This window comes from Mustela lutreola, chromosome 7 (assembly GCF_030435805.1).
Source record: "Mustela lutreola isolate mMusLut2 chromosome 7, mMusLut2.pri, whole genome shotgun sequence".
NCBI lineage: Eukaryota > Metazoa > Chordata > Mammalia > Carnivora > Mustelidae > Mustela > Mustela lutreola.
Window position 1 is genome coordinate 26,364,358 of NC_081296.1, and position 21,158 is coordinate 26,385,515.

Here is a 21,158-nt window from a genome sequence, read left to right on the forward strand (position 1 = left end):
GGGAGTTGCTGAAAATTTACTTACTGGCCTGGCATCTTGGTAGCAGCATTCTTTGTTTGGGTCTTTCCTAGATCAGTAATTAATTTCTGGTCCCCTCATTAAGGAGCGCACTGGTTGGATGAGCACCAAGTGTTGTATGGAAGTATTGGATCACTATATTGTGTACCTGAAACTGATACTACACGGTTACGTTAACTAGTTGGAATTTAAATAAAAACTTAAAAAAAGGGACACCTGGGTGGCTCAGTTGGTTAAGCTGCTGCCTTCAGCTCAGGTTATGATCCCAGGTTCCTGGGATCGAGTCTTGCATCAGGCTTCTTGCTCAGCAGGTAGCCTGCTTCTCTCTCTGACTCTGCCTGCTTGTGCGCGCGCTCTCTCTCTCTTTCTGAGAAATAAATAAATAAATAAAATATTTTTAAAAAACCCAAAACTTAAAAAAACACAAAGAAGACCTACAGATGGCCAAAAGACACATGAAAAGATGCTTAACATCACTAATCTTCAAGAAAAAGCAAATCAGAACTACGATGAGATATTACTTCATACCTGTCAGAATGGGTAAAATCAAGAACACAAGAAACAACAGGTGTTGGCAAGGATGTGAAGAAAGAAGAACCCTCTTGTACTGTTGGTCTGAATGCAAACTGGTGTGGCCACTCTAGAAAACAGTATGGAGGTTTTTCAGGAAGTGGAAAATAGAACCACCCTAAGATCCTGCAATTGTACTTCCAGATATTTATCCAAAGTATGCAAAAATACTAATTCATAGGGAATATGTGCACCTTAATGTTTGTAGCAGCATGATCAATAATAGCCAAATTATGGAAACAACCCAAGTGTCTATCATCTCATGACTGGATAAAGATGTGAGTCATATATAATGGAATATTACTCAGCAATCAAAAAGAAGTAAATGTTATCATTTGCAAGGACATGGATGGAGTTAGAGAGTATAATGCTAAGGGAAATAAACCAGTCAAAGAAAGACAAATACATGATTTCACTCATATGGAATTTAAGAAACAAAACAAGCAGAGGGTGGGGTGGGGAGAGAGCCAGAGAGAAACCAAGAAACAGACTCTTACCTATAGAGAACAAACTGACGGTTTTGGGTACGGGTGGATGAAATAAGTGATGGGGAATAAGGGCACTTGTGATGAGCACCAGGTGTTGTATGGAAGTGTTGAATCACTATATTGACACCTGAAACTAATATTTTTCAATAGTTATTTTGTTTTTGTTTTTGTTTTTAAAGATTTTCATTTATTTGAGAGAGGGGGAGAGAATGTATGCCTATAAGTGGGGCAGTGGTGGGGGGAGTGCAGAGGCAGAGGGAGAAGCAGGCTACAGGCTGAGTGGGGAGCCCAGTGCGGGCCCCGATCCCAGATCCCGATGTCATGGTCTTGTTGAAGGCAGATGCTTCACAGGCTGAGCTACCCAGGCACCCCCACATGAAACTATTATTACACAATATGTTAACTATATTGGAATTTAAAGAAAAACTTTTAAAATTTTTCCTAATCCCTTCAAGATACCTTCCTTTTTTTTTTTTTTTTTAAGATTTTATTTATTTATTTGACAGAGAGAGAGAGATCACAAGCAGGCAGGGAGGCAGGCAGAGAGAAGAGGAAACAAGCTCTCCGAAGAGCAGAGAGCCAGATGTGGGGCTCGATCCCAGGACGCCGGGATCATGACCTGAGCCTTAACCCACTGAGCCACCCAGGCGCCTCTTCCTTTTTTTGAAAGTGGAAGTATTTCATATCCATACAAAAGTATGTGTAGAGTATAAAAAGCCCCACATTACCATTAACAGATGCAGTTAACAAATTATGATCAGTTTTATCTATACTTAGAATGCATTGTACCCTAGCTCCCCCCTTATTTTGAAGGAAATACCAGGCTTGTTTTTTTATCTGCTAATATTTGAGTATGTATTTCTAAAAGGTAAGAATTCTTTAAAAAAAGAACGATATGACCATTATCACACTTTAAAAATAAATTCTAAATCCAAAATTCGGTGTTTAGTCCATGTAAAGTTTCCAGTTGTCTTAGGTATGAACTTGCTTTTTAAATGTCTATTTTAAAAAATCAGGATCCAGATAAAGCCCTCCTGTGTGGTTGTTTGGTGCACCTCCTAATTCTCTTGGACTGTAAGATTCCCCTGGGGCACCTGCATGCTGTAGTATACAGCTCCTGATCTCAGGGTTGTGAGTTCAAGTCCCACGATGGGTGTGGAGATTGCTTAAAAATAAAATCTTAAAAAAAAAAAAAAGGACTGTGAGGTTCTCCCATCTCTCTCTTTCTCCTCCTCATCCCCCTAGTAGTTCCTGGTGAGGAACAAGATTGTTCATCTTTGTAGAATTTCTTGATGCTTCCTTCCCCACAGTGGTTGCAGTATTTTTCCACCCTTTGGATATCCCATTCATTGGTGATTAGAGCCAGACCAGTTCTATTAGAAATATGTGAGCTACACATGTAACTTAAATTTTTTAAAAAAGATTTATTTATTTATTAGAGAACATAAGAGGGGAGAGAGCAGAGGGAGAAGCAGACTCCCTGCAGAGCAGGGAGCCCTGTAATTTAAAATTTTTATTAGTCACATCAAGAAGTTAAGATAAGTGAAGTTAATTTTAACATTTTATTTCATACATATACCAAAAATACTACCATTGCAGCTGTGACAGTACCTTTAGTTTCTGTCTTTCCTGGTCTTTCACAGCCTTGACACTTTGAGTGAACACTGGTCATTTTTTAGAATGTTTCAGTTTGGGTTTGTGTGATGTCTCAAGATTTGATTGAGATTATACGTTTTTGAAAAGACTCCCACAGACATAATGGCTTGTCTTTCTCAGTGCATCATGTCAGGAGAAAGTATGTCTGGTTTATTTCTTTTATTTTCTCTTCATTTGTTAAAAGAAATTTCTCTGTAAGGAAGAGCTAATCCTTCTTCACTTCTTTATTTGATTATTTATATCTGTATGTGTTTACAAATAATTTATTCCATGGATTACAGTCAATTAGTATTAGTGTTAGTTTTGTTGCTCACAGTGTTACAGCTTTGGCCATTGGAACTCCTACTTTGAGCACTTCTTATTTTCTTGGTACAGGTGTTCATGGTTCATTTTCCCTGCCCTAACCCTAGATTCACTTTCTTATTCAAGGAGACCTGATCCTTTAATTGGAGAATGGAGTTTAGAAACCAGGATCTCTCTGCCCATTGGTATTGTGGTGATGTTGTTCCGGGGACCTTCTAGCAGTTACATCTAGACAGGCACATTAGGTTAATGTTCTTCTTCCCCATCCTCTTCAGCTGTGGTATTCATTTGAAATAGGTTTATTGGTTAAGTGTTTGTATTCTGTTTTGGGTCCCACCTCCAAGATCACCACCATTACTACCTACCTCTTTCTGGTTGATTTTGGGGTATCTGAAACATTACTATGGTTGAAAGCTATACAAAAATATATGCTCAGAGGTGTGAATTCTTCCTCATTCCTACCACCCCAACCCATTTTCTTTTTCTTCCCACCTCTTTCCTGCTTACCTTGTAATTTCTTTAGTTTCTCGTTTATCATTTCAGTATTTCTTTTGCACAGAGAAATAGGTACCTGGGTATAATCTTATATTCCCTTCTTTCTTACATGAAGGGTAGTATACTGTATTCTTGTACTTTATTCACTTAAAGGTATGTCTTTGAAATTGTTCCATATCACTTCATAGAGATCACCATTTTTTATAGCTGCATAATACTCCTATTGCGGATATACCATAATTTTTTCATCCACTATCCCATATATGGTCATTTAGGTTGTTGCCAGTATGTATTTGCAATTACAACATTTCTACAACGAATGACCTTGTACGTATTTATATTCCATTGCTGGAGATCTATCTTAGAAGTAGAATCTCTGGGTCAAAAGACAAATACATGTTTAGTTTTGTTAGGTCCAGAAAGGACAGTACTAATTTGTATTCCCATTAGAAAGTTATGAGAGGAACTGTATCCTCACAATCTTGCGAACAGATTGTGTTATCATCCTTTTACAATTTTGCCAGTTTGAGAGGTGAAAAATAGTATCTTGGGGTTATTTTGATTTCCATTCCTCTGTGAGTTTGAACATTTTTTGAAATATTCGGGGCCATTTTAATATTTTTTTCGTGTGAACTATTTTTCTTGTTTTCTTTTTAAAATTTTTCTTTTTTCCCCAGTAGTTTATTTCTTTACGTATTAGACATATTAGCCCTTTGTGGTGTATTTTGCTAGTATTTTCTCCAAGGTTGTTCATTGTCTTAAGACTGTTGATGGTATTGTGTGTGTGTTGGTCATGCAGATACTTTTTATTTTTTGTGTACCCAGATTTATTTTACTTCCTAAGGACTGAGTTATGGTTAGAAAGCTTTTCGATACATCACCATTAAAGAGGAAGTCACTTGGGGCACCCAGGTGGTTCATTTGGTTAAGCATCTACCTTCATCTCGGATCATGATCCCGGGGTCCTGAAATCAGGTCCCACATCAGGCTCCCTGCTAGGTGGGGAGTCTGTTTCTTGTTCTTCCTCAGCTGCTGCTGCTGCTGCTCTCTCTCTCTCTCTGTAAAAAAAACACAAAAAACAAAAAACAAAACTTCAAAGAGGAATTCACTTGAGTGTTCTTCTAGTATTTATATAGAATACTATTTTTATATTTAGATCTATAATTCTTTTGGAGTTCATTCTTGTGCATGGTGAAATATAGATCTAATTTTATGTTTTTTCCAAATGACTAGTTGTTCCAGCACCATTTTATTAACAAGTACATCCTTTACACCAGCAATCTGAGATGTTAACTTTCTCATATCCTGATTTGTCATTTATTTTGGTGGTCTGTTTCTGGATTTTCCATTGTGTTCCACTGATCTGTTTCTCTAATCATGTATCAGTATCACACTTCTCCTTATAGAACCCTTATAGTATGTCTTAATTAAGAGATCTTTAACTGATAGGGCTAGTTCCCCCCCCCCCCCGCCCCCCGCCCAGGTTGTTTTTCTTTTGTAGTGGCTTTTTTTGTTGTTGTTTTGTTTTGTTTTTTACCTGTTAATACTCTCATATGGAAACATACAGTATGTGTTCTTAATGTCTGGCTTCTTTTGTTCCTTGAACAACATTGTGAGAATCATCCATATTGCTTGTTGTACTTTATTCATTCCGTGGCTCTGTAATATTGCACTGAGCACAGTGGTTTTCTATTTTATTACTGATGGCATTTAGGTTGTTCTTGGCTTTTGGTTATTCAGAATAGTGCCTTTGTGAATATTCCTGTAGTGAATGTGCACATTTTTGTTCAGTGATCATAGTGTTTTGCATATTGGCAGATTTCAAAGCAGTTATACCAGTTTACATTCCCACTAGTAGTGAGTTCTGATTAGATTGTTCACTAACACTTCATATTTTCTTTTTCATATTAGCTCCTGTGTAAATGTCTAGTAGCATTTCATTGTGTTTTTAATTTGAAGTCCTCTGTTGATTAATGAGATATAGCACTTTTCCTACATGCTTATTGGCCATTTTGATAACTTCTTTTGTGACGTTTCTTCTTGAGCCTTTAAGATATCAGGCTGTCTTTATTGATTGCAATTCTATGTTGGATATATAGATATTAGCAGGTTGTTTTTATTTTTTGACAATGATCAAGTTTATTAAGCTTTTATGTATCTGCAATTAGCATTACATTAAAAACCCAGTTTTACATCAAGTTTAGTGATGTTGCTCTTTGTTGTATATGGGAAAAGTCCTAAGTGTTACCTAGATGGCTTGCATTAAAGCTGGTATATTTACTTCCTTGCTGTTGTTTGAACCTTGATCAATTACTATTGCCACATTAGTAGTAAGATTTTCATCCTCAAGATGCCTGGTCTTAAAAGCAGGAGGGAGCTTCCTGAACAGTGTGTCTCAGGGAGGTTTACCAGTTGAAACATAGCTTGTCACCTTTTGTGCCTTAGACATTTTGTGATTCATTTAAAGTAGTTTCAGGAGGGTGGCTAAAAGCATCCAACTCTTGGTTTCATCTCAGGTCATGATCTCATGGGTGGTAAGATCCAGTTCAGCTTGGGGCTCTGCGCTCAGTGGGAAATCTACTTGAAGATTTTCTTCCTCTGCCCTCCCCAGCACTGGTGCCTTCCCTGCACCCCTCCCCCACCCAACATGCAGACTCTCTCTCTCTTTCTCTCTTAAATAAATAAATCTTTAAAAAAAAAAAGTTTTAGGGTTTAAGGTGAAGTAAGAAGGCTGACTTTAAAGAAATGTGATCTGTTATGTCTGCATATTTGGTCTGTTTTCCATTGAGTGCTTTGTTGTTTATCCTGGTTTTTTATGTATCTTATTTAAAAATCAAGAAGATTTTTTTTTAAACTTCTTTATTTTGAACTCAGAGGAAAGTTTTAAAAATATTAGAAGATTGTTTTTTTAAACTTCTTTATTTTGAACTTAGAGGAAAGTTTTATTTTTAAAAGTTTTAAAAATATTAGTTTCCCTCATCACATTCCCTTTAACATTTTATATAACCACAGAACAGTTACCAAGGATAATAAATTAACATTGATAAAATAATATTAAGCTACAGACTGTATTCAGATTGATATCAAGGGGTTCATGATGTTGATTTGTATTATTTGTATTTACCTTAATCACTTGTTTAAGGTGGCATTTTTCAACTGTAAAGTTACTATATTTTTATAATTGATAATGATGGTAATTTTATTTCCCTTTTTCTTTCCGTATTTGTTAATTAAAAAGAAAGGAGTGCTGTTCATTTCCCATTTATTTATTTGATTATATTGGTATGGACTCATTCATTGGTTTAAAATCTAATACTATCATTATTTAATTTGCTGCTCAAGTTATTCTTGCATTGGCCATTAGAACTCCTTCTAATGGAGTTAGAGTTAGTTCTAGGTCGGTTGCTATGTTTTTTGGACAAACATCCTTTTTTTTTTTCGAGCAGTCCCTTAATTTCTGGTCCAACAATTTATAAAATATGTGGAAATTTTGTTCCTTTTTTTTTTTTAAGATTTTATTTATTTGAGAGAGAGCAAGAGAAGGGAACACAAGCATGGGGGAGCAGGCTCCCCGCTGAATAGGGAGCTGGATGTAGGGCTTGATCTCATGATGCTGGGATCCAGAGGCAGACACTTAAGGACTGAGCCACCCAGGTGCCCCTGGAAATTTTATTCTTTTGTGATGTCTTCCATTTTTATACTTTATTTTGGATTAGGCTCATTGATTTTCTTGTATCCTCACTGGTTTCCTTTGGTTCTTCCTTTTTTCCTTTTTCCCCCTAAAATATTTGTAATCCACAGGGTCATCTTAGCCTTTGGGTAATTGGATCTTTTCGAGAGGGTTCAAAACTACTTTGTTGATTACTTCTAGATCCTTATCTACTCCAGATCTCAGTCTTGATCTTCAGCCCTGTATATCCAGCCCTCTACTGCATATGTCTCTCCTTGTATGATTCCATAGGCACCTTCAATTGAGGATGTCTAAAACTGAATTTTAATCTTCTCTTCCTGCTTTTTATTCAGCGTCCCCATTCAGAAACCTCTTGCCATCTTTAACTTACCCTCTTCCCACTTAAATTTTCTGACAGGTCTGCCTCAGATCCATCTTTCGCAGAACAGCCTTCAGAATGAGGTCGGGCTATGTCATGTGATTGCCTGAAATTCCTTCATGTTTTCCCATTGAGTTTCAAGTCCTTAACATTATATTACAAGGCCTGTTGTAATGGCAGTTTTGCAGCTTCTCTTTTTACCCTTTCCTCTTCCACAAATTGTACAACTCAGCCATCTCAAAGGCAGCTTTATGTGCAGCATCAACAACCTTGCTGATGTGATGTTTCCATTGAAACATCTCTCTCCAGTTCTTTTAACTGGTCATTCTCCAAGCTTGAACTTGAATATTGCTTTCTCTGGGACTCTGTCTCTGATCTTCAGCAGGCAGAATCATTTTCTTCTACACCATTTATGTAATGTTATAAACTTTCTCCTTGAGCCATTTATGGAGAAAGAGGTATCTATTTTTGGCCTCCACAATGCTTAGCATATCTGGTAAATGTTTGTGGAATGAATGAGTGAATAAATAAATGGGTTGCTTTTAAAATAACATCTGTAAGATGGTAAAATTTAACTATGAATCTTGGTCTATAACTAGATAATGTTTAGGAGCTAAGATTTTCCTTCATTTGTAGAATAGTTGCCTTAATTTATTCTATTTTGGATTTGGTTTTATTTCAGTTACAGGTTCATCTTGTTTTGTCAGTTCTTGTGTCCTGCCTTTTCCGCATTTGATCTGTAATCAGCCCTAAAGGACAGTAGAACTGCCTAGAATTGGGATTTGAAGTTTTGGCAGGAATCCCTTCAGAGTTGGTGATCTGAGTAGTGTCTTTGCCAGCTGGAGCTTAGAACAAAGAAACCAAACAAACTCTTGGCAGATTCTGAAATGCAGCTTTTTGCTTCTTCAGAAATTGTGATTCTAGTCAGTTGATGCTGACTTAGAAATGTACGTAGAACTTGGAATCCAATAGTCATGAATTGCAATCACTCTTGATGCCTGTAGTACCTTACTAATTATTGAATATGCAGCTTGTTTGAAATTGGAATTATAATTGGACTGTAACTAGAATTACATTCTAATAGAATTTTGGAGCCAGAAAGGACCTTTTGCTTGAGATAATTTCATCCAGTTCTTTAATTTTACAGGTAAGGACAATGAAGGTCACCTGTCTATGAAAGATTTGGACTCTGATCTCAGTATCTTTGGTTTATTTCATTTTCTGTTTTCAACAGCATTGTTCCAGGTTACTAGGGAATAATAGTGCTGGAATCGTGCTTAAAAGAGTAACACTTTTTCTGGGGGAATGAGACTATAGATTTACCAGATCCTTGTCCAAGTTATGCAGTTATTCACTGTTTTTCTTTTTAATAAGAAATGAGAAGCAAGTTTAAAATAAGGATGTTGAGTTTTAACAGTCATTTATTTGAATAAGTGATAGATGAACTTGATAAATGTACAAAAGGGATCACAGTGAAAATGTAAGGTATTCATAGGTATTCTTGCAAAAGGAGATCCTCTGTTCCCCCTTTTCTGATGTATCAAAGTTCTCAGTCATTAATGAACATTTGTTCTTTCTGCAGTGCTTATGAAAATAGTGTTTGATTTATTAGTATAAAAACTTTTATATCAGTTTTAGTCTTCAGTTTCTGAGTGATTTATTGTAACACCCCCCCCCCCATTTTATTATGGTCATTTTCTTTTTTTTTAAGATTTTATTTACTTGAGAGAGAGATGATCATTTTCGAACAAAGCAGAGTTGAAAGAATTTTACAGTGGATACTTGAATATTGACAAGTAAGAGTCTACCATTATATTTTACTGTATTTGCATTATCACAGATCTGTTTGTTCATCTGTTCACTTCTCTGTTCATTCAGAACTCCTCATAAGGTCTGCATAGTTATACAAACAGCTATGGATAGAATTTTGCTGCTTCTGCCACTGAAGGAAACCAAAGGCTAGAGAAGGAGGACCTTCTTCATGATTTAAACTGGGATGACATTTTGTTGTTGTTGTTGTTGTTTTGTGGTTTAAGTGATAGGATTGGCAAGGATATTATGGATTCAATTGGATTAATGTGCTGGTCAAGAGCCTAACTAATTCCTTTTCTAATATTTCATTTTCTGTTGCCTTCCTGTATGACATAAGTTTCCCTTGTGATAAATTAAGCTAATAAGGCTGTGTTTGGCTTTAAAAGAGAAGTGAGCTATGAGCTATTACATTACCCTTTCTTGGGAAGCCTTTGAGATAGTTGAGATGTGTACTTCTCTAATTCCTTCATCGAAGAGAGAAGAGACATATATCTGTTTTGATTGGAATGCTGAGAAAATTGTTTTAGTATTTTTTGTTTTTCCCTTACCCAAACAATAAATTTCTCTTACTGCACTTCTCTTGAAGCTTATACATTAAGACCTTAATGTATTAGATCCCTTACCAGCAGTAGAATAAATACTTCGTATAATTAGCAATAAAAAAAAAATCTTAAGTACTATTTGGTTTCCTGAAACAGTTAATAATAGATATTTGAAGTTTCAAAGGGGATTTGGTGAATGTGGTTTAAAATAAAATATTCTGATAAGGAGTGAAGAGAGGAAAGCAAAAAACATAAAATACGTGATGAAAAAATGTTACTCATAATTCCTTCCCTTGAAGATGATCATTTTTAACATTTTGTGTTTTTGCAGCCTTCCTTTTACTACTCATGTTTAAACGTAAATAGGGTTAACAGTGTATCAGCCTTTCATAACCTGCTTTTCCCTCCTTAACATTGAATTAATTTCCTCATTTGATTAGTGTTCATTTACAAAATGGAAAACTGTGGTCATTAAAATCATATGGAGGATGATAAACTGCTTCATACCAAAGAGGGTGCTTTCAAGGTACTTGCCTTTTGTCTGATCACTTTCCCTTTGCACTGATAAGGAAGAGATTAAAAAGGCAATGAAGCAATGCCACTGGTTAAAGTGGATCAAGAAAAGATGAGCTTAGAGCTATGCAAGCAGTTCTCATTTTTAATAAGTCGGCTAAGATTGGACAAACTGGCAATTATTGCAGATATTTTTATCATGTATATTTTAGTAGGACTCTCGATGTTTAGCAGAATTACTCTTCATCGCTTCACATTGATGGAGGAGTTTTTTTTAATACATTAAATCCTGGTCAATTTTTGTGGAGGAAAAAAAAAAGAGCAGCTTTGTTTCTAGTAGAGGTCTCATTAATGGGAGGTTTTGCTGCATTTGATTGGAAGATTGAAACAAAGCTCTGGTAAGGTTGGTAGTTCTTACCTATGGGAGTGAACAGAGAGATCCTTTCTCTTACTCATCTGTCAGCAAAGTTAATTTAGTTGCTTTTGAATTTAGGGAAGCAGGCTTTCTTTATAGGGGTTCATTTTCTAAAGTGGCATTAATCTTCAATTAAAGATGCTGTGGGAGAGGAGAAATGGGCACCTTGATGGACATATTCTCACGATGCTAATGACAGCAGCGTAATAGAAAACAGATCTCACTTGTGAAATCAGCGTTTGTTAACAGTGGGTAACCTGTGATGTTTAGAGAATGCCCTGCTCAGCATTTTCCTCTTCCACCCTGCCTTTTGTTAACCCTGGAAAGGCCATTTTTTTTTTTTTTAATCTATCTTGCTTATAAATATAGTATATTTTTAGTACCCTAGTTCCATGAAATGATACTCAATTACTTAAACCTTTAAGAACATCTAGCCCAGTTTCTAAGAAAAATTTTTTTAATTCTTCAGTGCTAATGCCTTGGATAGTAACTTATTTCCTCTCAAGAAAGAGGTTCTTAACAGGAGGTGAACCTGAACTATATTGAGAACTGTATTGTGGTTTGAGTAGTTCCTGAGTCGCACCAGGCGTTCTTATAATTTTTATGGTTACTCAAGGGGTATTTTGTAGTTATTTGTTTTGCTTTTTTGTTTTGCCTGTATGTGCATGCATGTGTGTACATGATACATATACTAGAACAAACCTTTTTTTCTTAGGTTATAGGCAAAGCTTGAGAAAGTAATTCTGTAGCAAAACTGAAACTAGGTGGAACAGTAGTGCTTAACTGTGTGATTTTAAAACAAGCAATGTCCAAACCTATTTAATGGTCTTATCTCGTTTCCTGTAACATGTATATTTATAATTACTGAGTTCAGAGGTATTTGACTTTCCTTCCTTTGTGCTCTGTAAGGAATGCTTTTTTAAAATGTTTTGTGTGTCATCAGATATTTTAAAATAGTGCTATTCCAACTTTACTTCTTTTCTATCTGATGTTAAGTATAAAGTTACAGAATTAGCTTGGATACTGATTTCAGCTGGCATGAAATGAATATAGAGCAGCATCTGTCCAAATTAAGTTAAAAACAAAGGAAGTTCCTGTGTAGTTTCCTGTCTCTTACAACAAAAACAAAAGCAAACAAAAAACCTTCCATCATTATTGAACTTTCAGAATATCCAATATTAATATATGTATTGTGGTATTTCAGTATGCAGATTGCTGGATTTTGTCACCTTATTAAAGACATTTTCTTAAAAAATAAATGATTTGTTTTTCTTTTCCTTTATCAGAACACAGCAATGGAGGAAACAGCTATATGGGAACAACACACAGTGACACTTCACAGGGTAAGTTTCTGTTGCAGTAAATAATCTGTGTATAACTCAGGATACTGGCAGCTTTGGAAAACAATAGAGGAAAGCCAGATGTCAGGAAGTTGGAAGAAAGGGGAAAAAGTTTTCTATATTCCTTTGTCTAAAATTTAGAGTTGCAATAAATTCTTTATTAAGGTTAAAAGTGAACATGATTACTTTTTCATATATCCTTTTGGTGGTTATTTGTGTGTTTGCTTTTTTTATTCCTGAGTATGATATTAAGTGACTTTAAAAAATTTGAACCATCAGATAAAAGACGTTGTATGTTGTTATGAATTGTAAACTGCTTCAACCTTTCTGAGTATATGCGCATGTATTTTAGGTTTGGGGTTTAAAATCAAACCAGGTTGTGTGAGCAATAAAATCTTAAAAGATATTCTTGATTTGAAACATGTAGACTCAAGCTGTTGCTTAAGCAATTGCAGATGGACAGAGAGCACATAGTAAGCTAGGTAAGAGTAAGAGCTCTGTCTGAAGTGAGACTCTTCTGAATTTGAATCCTAGTCCTTCCTCTTTTCCTTTAGGAATGGGCAAGTGATCTAACCCACCACTAAAGCCTGGGTTTTCACAGGTTTAAAATGGGCTAATGGCACCTGTGAAGTAACCGCCTACTTAACTCTCCCCATTTCCGTCTTTGAAGAGAGCTAACTCTTCTGATTGCTCTTCCCCTTAAAGAATGAATAGAAGGAAGAAAAATAAAAAGAATGAATAGAAGGAGATTAGAAAATTTTTTGTTTGGTTTTTTTGTTTTTGAGAGAGAAGAGCACATGCGAGTTCGTGCATGAATGGGAGTTGGGGAGGGAAAAGGAGAGAGGGACTTTTCAGCATGCTCCATGCTCAGCACAGAGCCTGACATGGGCCTCCATCCCATGATTCTGAGCTGAATCAGGAGTTGGCTGCTTTAATGAACTGAGCTACCAAGGCACCCTGAGATTAGAGAATATTTAAGTACTTCACAGTACTGTTTCTATCAGCTGTGTCCATTACTAGGAAAGTGGCAAGATGTAGGTAAATTATGTACCTGAACTCCGCTCATGATTATCTTGTGAATGTTTGAATCTGTATATAATAGATAATGGGTAAATTATCTTTTAGATATTATATATACATATATATAATATAAATTATTAAAAAACAGTGATGATCCCAGGATCCTGGGGTTGAGCCCTGCGTGGGGTTCCCTGCTCAGTGGGGAGTCTGTTCCTCCCTCTTCCTCTCCACCCCGGCACACACCGCCCCCCCGCCCCCTGCTTATGCTATATGCCTTACGCTCTCTCAGATAAATAAAGTCTTTTAAAAAAGAAAAAAAAAACAACCCAGTGATTTCAAATAAGATATAGTTGACTTTTTCTTTATGTATACCTCAGTGGTTAAAAGAAACTGTTAAGTAATAATGACCCTAACTTTTAATTTTTAAGGCTAAAATATGGCCCAGCTCTGAAATGTGCTAATAGATAGTAGAATATTTAAATTAGTTTAAACATGTCGTAAAATAACTTCATACCTTATAATTGTTTAATTGGTTGTAATATAATTTGGTATTGTGTATTTTACCACATTACATTTATTTTCTTAATACCTTTATTGCTTTTACCGGTATAATTTGCATATAGTAAAATTTATCCTTAGTTTACAGTTCTGAGTTTGACAGATCCATATAGTCATGTAACCACCAGCCCAACTAAAGTATAGAACTGTCCCATCACCTGATACTTTCTCTTGTACCCATTTTTAGTCAACCTTGTTCCCTCACTCTAGCACTTGGCAGCCACTGGTGTGTTTTCTGTTCTATGCATTTACCTCTCACACAACCATGTAAGTGAACTCATACAGTATGTATGTATACACAATACTTAGCCTTTGAGACTGGTTTCTTATACTCTCGGCCTAATGCATTTGAGATTTCTCCATAAAGTTTCTTGTATCAATAGTTTCTCTGTTGTTATTTTTAGTTTCTTCTTACTGTTTGAGTATCATGGCACCTTATGACTGTAGAATAATTTGAGTTGTTTTCAGTTTATAGTGATTATAAATATTTCTGTTCTAGTGTATGGTTTTTTGTATAAACATAATTTTCATTTCTCCTGGGTAAATACTTAGGAATGGTCTTGGTCGGGGTCTTATGGTAAGTGAATGTTTAACTTTATAGGAAACCGCCAAACGGTCCATATCATTTTATATCTCCACTAACAGTATATAAGAGTTTTGTTGCTTTGTATTTTTATCACAGTTGAAATTATCAAGGTTTTTTTTACCCCCAATTTTAGCCATTCTAATGGGTGTGTAGTGTGTCATTGTGGTTTTGCTTTGCAGTTCTCTAAAGACTAATGATTTTCACTATCTGTGTGCCTCTCATCCACAGATCTTCTTTGGTATAATATATTTAAATCTTTTGCCCACTTTTAATTGGGTTGTTTTTAGTTGTTGAGTTGTAGGAATTCCTTATATTTTCTGAATATTAACCCCTTTGCAGATGTATGACTTGTAAATATTTTTGTCATTTCGTGGATTGCCTTTTTTCTCTTTGGATTGTGTCCCTTGGTGCATAGTAGTTGTTACTGTGTTTTGAGAATTATATATTAAAGATAAATTCTTTATCAGGTATTGTTTTGCAAATATTTTCCCCAGTCTGCAGCTTGATTTTTTTTTCCTTCTCTTAACAGTGTCTTTTGTAGAACATAAGTTTCAAATTTTTATAAAGTCCAGTTTGTTTATTTTTCCTTTTATCAGTCATGCTTTTGAGATGTTTTTGCTAAGCCCAGGGTCTCAGTTTTTTTTTGTTTTTTTTTTTCTGGATGTTTTATTTGAGTTAAATTATGTATATGTTAAGAGATGTGGGCAGAGGTTTTCTGTGGGGGGGGGGTTGTTTGTTTGTTTATTTTAATATGGATGTCCACAAAATTTTGAGCAACCATTTGTGAAAAGATTATTCTTTCTCCATTAAATGCTTTCTACTATTTTCTACCAAAAATAGGTCTTCCCATGGGGCGCCTGGGTGGCTCAGTTGTTAAGTGTCTCCCTTTGGCTCAGCTCATGGTCCTGGGATCAAGCCCTACATGGAGCTTCCTGCTTGGCAGGGATAGGAAACCTGCTTCTCCCTCTCCTGCTTCCCCTGCTTGTGTTCCCTCTCCTGCTGTCTCTCTTTCTGTCAAATAAATAAATAAAATTGTTTTTTAAAAAAAGTAGTTCTTCCCCTAGTTTGTTTTGGTGATTGTGTGTCTATCCCTTCTGCCATTTACTTCTGCCTTTATTACTATAGCTTTATTTTAGGTATAGAAATTAGGTAATGTGAGCCCTCCAAAATTTTTTTTTAATTGTTTCAACTATTAGTTCTCTTTTGTTTCTACATAAATTTTAGAGTAAGTTTGTCTAATAAAATCTGTGATTTTGTTGGTATTGCATTAATCTACAGACTGATTCAGGGAGAATTGTCAATAGTATTGAGTCTTTCAAAACTTGAACTTGTATCGTTCATTCTTTTATTTTCTTATTACCATTTTGTAGTGTTCAGCATGCAGATCTTACACACATTGTGCTAGATTTTTAGTTAAGTACATTTAATGTTTCCTGGTACTATTTTAAGTGATTTTTAAAATTTCAGGTTTTGATTACTCATTCATATGTAGGAATACAGTATTTTAAAATAATGAACTTATATGTAGGTAGTCATGATATTTGTGAATAGAGGCAGTTTTATTTCTTGTTTTTGATGTATACACAGTTTATTTCCTTTTCTTGCCTTATTGTACCAGTTATGCTATTAAATAGGGATGGTGAGCAGACATCTTTTCCTTACTCCTAATTTTATATTTATTTATTTATTTGTGATATAGTGCATGAGAAGGCAGAGGGGGAGAGAGAATCCCAAGCAAGCGCCACACCCAGCATGGACCCTCACTCGGGGCTGGATCTCACAACGCTGAGATTATTATGATTTGAGCTGAAATCAGGAGTTGGACACTTAACCTGTTGAGCCACCTAGCAACCTTCCATTTTCCTAATTTTAGATGAAAGCATTCTGTCTTTGGCTATTAAGTATGCCTGTTATCACTTTATCAGGTTAAGGAAGTTCCCTTGTATTTCTATTTTGCCATTTACTGTGTTGAGGAAGTTACCGTTCATACTTAGTTTGCTCTGAGAGACTTAAAAGAAAAATCATGAATATATGTTTAATTTTGCCAATACTTTTTTTTCCTGCAAATAGTTTTTGAGGTTATTATATGAGTTTTTACATTTATTTGTTGGTGTAGTTTCTTGATTTTTGAATATTGAACAGCTTTGCATTCCTAAGATAAATTCTATTTTGTTGTGACACATTGTGCATTTTATATATTGCTAGGTTAATTTGCTAATATTTCTGAAGATACTTGTTTCTTTGTTCCTGAGAAATTGGGTTAGGACTTTTCTCTTGTATCATTTTCATTTGATTTTGTTATCAGGGAAAGCTACTAGCCTCAAAGCAGTTGGGAAGTGTATCTTCCTGTTGTGTTCTTTGGTAGAGTTTCTGTACAGTTGATGTTATTTCTTACTTAAATGTTTGGTGGAATTCACTAGTGTAACCTTCTGGTCCCAGAGGGTTGTTTTAATGGGAAAGCTTTTAACAATAAATTCAGATTCTTTAATTTTATATAGGACTATTCACTTTATATATTTCTTGGTGAGGTTTTTTTTTTTTTTTGCTTTTTGATTTTTGGGGTTTGGTTTGGTTTTGGTAGCTTTGGTAATTTGTATGTCTCAAAATATTTGTTCCTTTCATCTAAGTTGTCAAATTTATGTACATAAGATGGTTAGTCCCTTTTTCTAATGTTGTAGGATCTGTAATAATGTCCCTTTTGTCATTTCTGATATTGGTAATTTCTGTCTTTTATTTCTTGGTCAGTCTAGCTAGAGGTTTAACAGTCTTACTGATCAGGTGCCTGGGTCCCTCAGTGAGTTAATAAGCCTTCTGCCTTGGGCTCAGGTCATGATCTCAGGGTGCTCCTGGATCTCAGGATCCAGCCCTGCATCATACTCTGCTCGGCAGGGAGCCTGCTTCCCTGTCTCTCTCTCTGCCTGCTGCTTTGCCTACTTGTGATCTCTCTGTCAAAAAATTAAATAAGATCTTTTTTTTTTAATTTTTTTTTTAAAGATTTTATTTATCTATTTGACAGAGAGAGAGAGATCACAAGTAGGCAGAGAGGCAGGCAGAGAGAGAGGAGGAAGCAGGCTCCCCGCTGAGCAGAGAGCCCGATGTGGGGCTCGATCCCAGGACTCTGAGATCACGACCTGAGCCAAAGGCAGCGGCTTAACCCACTGAGCCACCCAGGCGCCACCAGATCTTTTTTTTTTTTTAGAACAATCTTTTCAAAATACTAACTTTTGTTTTCATTCATACTCTTTATTTTGTTTTCTGTTTCCTTGATTTCTGCTCTTTTTAATATTTCTTTTCTTGTGCTTACATTGAGTTTAAATTGTTATTCTTTATATAATTTCTTTAGGTGGAAGCCCGATTATCTGAGATTGTAGAGGTAGCTTGTCATTATCACATTATGTTTCTTTTTCCTCATATCTTCTTAGTTTTTAAATAAGCAAAATAAAAGAAGAGAGTTAAATTAGCTTAAGTTTGTTTCCCCTTTCTACTGCTTTGCCTGGTTCTGTTAGGATTTTAAATACAGGGAAATGCTAAGTTCATTTACTATAGATCTGTATCTCATTAGCTTAGGTAAAGCAAAAAAGGTCTTGAATATTAAGAAAACAATCCAGTTTCCTAAATGTATTTGTAGTCTCATACTAGCTCATGGTAGGTCTAATAGGCAAGTCTGAGTTTTCTTTTTAGAAGATTAGTATAAGTTCTGTTCTATAGCTGACCTCTTGTGCTTTAATTTTCTTTTTCCATGAGAAGGGTACCAGCCCAGAAAAATGTCATCAGAAGATACATAGAGATGAATATAGAATTCATAATTCTTTGGTTTTTAAGCATGTTAACTGTTATGCTGGGAACATAGATAGACCTGTGTTGCCTTTGGGCCTCATCAAAGAGACTGTGACAGAATAGAAGTTCTCAATGACCATCCCTCCAGGAATCTTTTTTTTTTCCCCCCCAGGAATTTTTTTTTGGAGGTTCCTAAAAATAGCCCTGTCAGTACAAGTTGAGAGACTTATGCCAAAGCATGATTCAGTTGATTTCATTCTCTGAAGCTGCAGAATAGTACTTTCAAATGTATCATCAGTCTTTTGGTATTCCACGTTGGTCCAGAATAAAATTTAGGCTAGAGCATTATCAGCAAAATTTGCTGGGAGAAGCTGGATGATAAATAAACATTTTACACCTTACGGACCATAAATTTGTCACAACTACTCAACTCAGTTCGAATTGCAGAAGAGCAGCCACAGACAATAGGTAAACAAATCCATATGGCTGTGTTCCAGTAGATCTGTAATTATTTCTTTGGCCTGGAAGCCATGGTTTGTTGACCACTGATACAGAGCAGTGCCTTTCTGGGCTTATTGTAAAGAGAAGTCAACAAGGTCATCCCCCAACTAACAAGAGATTCTGATTCATTTGGTTTGGAATGAGGCCCCTAATGCATGTTTTTAAAATGTTCCAGCTTGAAATGGGGAGCCATGGCCTCTTGCATCACATTTTTAAGAAACATTGACAGAGGAATGAAAAAGTCATTCTCTTGATGGTGAGCTAGTGAGCTTTTGGCAATAGTAAAAAGTAAAGGAAATAATTTGAAGCTATATTCTTTTGGCAGTAACCTGGAGTTACTGAGCATTGCCAAATAAGGTCAAATCATATTCTTTGACGTCTGGTAGTCGGTGATAAGAAAAGTTGGAAGTAACTTCTTTTAAAAGAACAAAATGCCTGTGGATTAAAGCTAATATTTTCTCCTGTTTATTGTCAAGAATAATACATGATAGGCTTCTGTATTGCCTCATTCTTCTATTTGCATTCTCAGAGGAAACTTTTTTCACCTGAGGATACTAGAAGCCACTGAAATCCTATTTAATCTTTAAGGCTAAGTAATTTTTGGGTGCGCCACTGTCTGATAAGCACTATGGCAGTTGTTGGAATTATATCCGAGATTGCCTCATGGATTCTGGTCTCCCTGTTGGTCCACAGTGACAGATGAATATAGTCCTCAGGTTCTTGTTTCCCCCATCTTCTACTGCATTATAATTTTCTTAAGGGTAGGAATCTTAATTTTACATCCCCTTGGTGCTTGGTACTTTGTTATATCCAATAAAACTTAATTGTTTAGAAGGCCCACCTATCCAACAAAGTTGCTCTTAGGAAGTCTGTAATAACAGCATTGTCCAGTAACAGTACTGCAATAGCAAACCACATGTGTAATCTAAAATTTTTTAGTTTTCACATTAAAAAATGTAAAATACAGGTGAAGTTAATTTTAAAGATTTTTATTTTTCATTTTTTATTTGACAGAGATCACAAGTAGGCAGAGAGGCAGGCGGTGGGGTGAGGAAGCAGGTTTCCCGCCGAGCAGAGAGCCCTACTCGGGGCTTGATCCCAGGATCCTGGGATCATGACCCGAGCTGAAGGCAGAGGCTTAACCCACTGAGCCACCCAGGTGCCCTAGGTGAAGTTAATTTTATAATTGTATTTTACCTAATATGTTTAGAGTACCATTTTCTATATATATCCAGTATTCAAAAATTGATATTCTCTTGTTTCATACTGAGTCTTACACCCACTAGAATGGCTGTTTTCACTGACGAGGACAGTAACAAGTGTCAGTAAAGATGTGGATGTTGGTTGGTGGAAATGTAAAATGGTGTAGCCATGATGGAAAACAGGGAGTTCCTCAAAAGATAAGCATAGAATTTCCACGTGGCCCAACAATTCCACTCCTAGGTATATACCCAGCAGAAATGAAAAAAAAATTATTCACACAATAATTTTTTCCATGAGTGTTCATGGCAGCATTACACATAATAGAAAGTAAAAATAACCTAATTGCTTACCACCTGATGAATAATGAATAAGCAAAATGTGGAATATGGCCACAGAAGGGAATATTATTTAGTAGTAAAAAGAAATGAAGTGCTACAGTATGGATGAATGTTGAAAACATTAGTTTAAGTGAAGGAAGCCAGTCAAAGGACCATATATTGTATGAGTCCATTTATAATGAAATGGTCAGAACAGGTAAATAGACAGAGTAGACTAGTGGTTGCTTAGGATTGGGGGGGGGGGGTATTAAGGGATGATGGCTACAAGTAAGGAATTTCTCTTTAGGGTGATGAAGATGTTACTAAATTGTAATAATGGTTATACACCTCTTAGAATATACAAAAATGTTGACTTGTACATTTTAAAGGGTGAATTTTATGCTATGTGAATTCTATCTCATTTAACCTGTTCCAAGAAGTGGTAGTGGGAAGAAATCCTATGTATCTCTTTAGTAGCACCAAACTGGTATAAGATAGATAAAAGGTGAACTATTTACACTCAAGTAAGCATGAAAGTTAAGGTAGGCTTGTTTTAGCAAGTTGGAGACCATGTTTATCTTGATAGAGTACAGTAATAAATATTTTGAACTCTCATTTTATTTAATGTTCTGTGAATTAGGTGTTAATAACCACAAGGAGTAAACTGAGTGTCAGAAAGGTCTAATGAAATGCTGCAAAAGAACTGTAATTTGAACCCAAGTTGTTGGACTCAACATATAATACTTTTTCTATTTATATGTCAAATTAATTTTAAATTTAAACAATGTTTATGGAATGTAATTTCTGAAATTCAGATCTTGTGTAAGTGTATCACAGAAGCTTCCTTTACATGCAGTAAATAAAATAAAAAGTAATAAGTTTGGTTAGGAAGGAGTCAGAGTTTGTCAGGTCAGTTTTGTGTAGAAAGTGACCATTTTGGAGAAGAACAATTGGAAGTGTCCTATAAAAAGCTGTGAAAAAAGAATAGGAGTTAG

The 21,158-nt window shown here is 35.6% G+C and overlaps 1 protein-coding gene across 7 annotated transcripts in view; it reads left to right on the forward strand.

The window, feature by feature from the left end:
- The window catches only part of TJP1 (tight junction protein 1), a 242,313-nt gene that overhangs the window by 149,106 nt on the left and 72,049 nt on the right, over window positions 1-21,158 (forward strand). For all 7 annotated transcript variants that reach the window (XM_059180180.1, XM_059180181.1, XM_059180182.1 and 4 more), the window contains one exon: window positions 12,148-12,204. In XM_059180180.1, coding sequence (XP_059036163.1) covers window positions 12,148-12,204 — 57 coding nt within the window. The remainder of the gene's footprint in view (window positions 1-12,147; window positions 12,205-21,158) is intronic.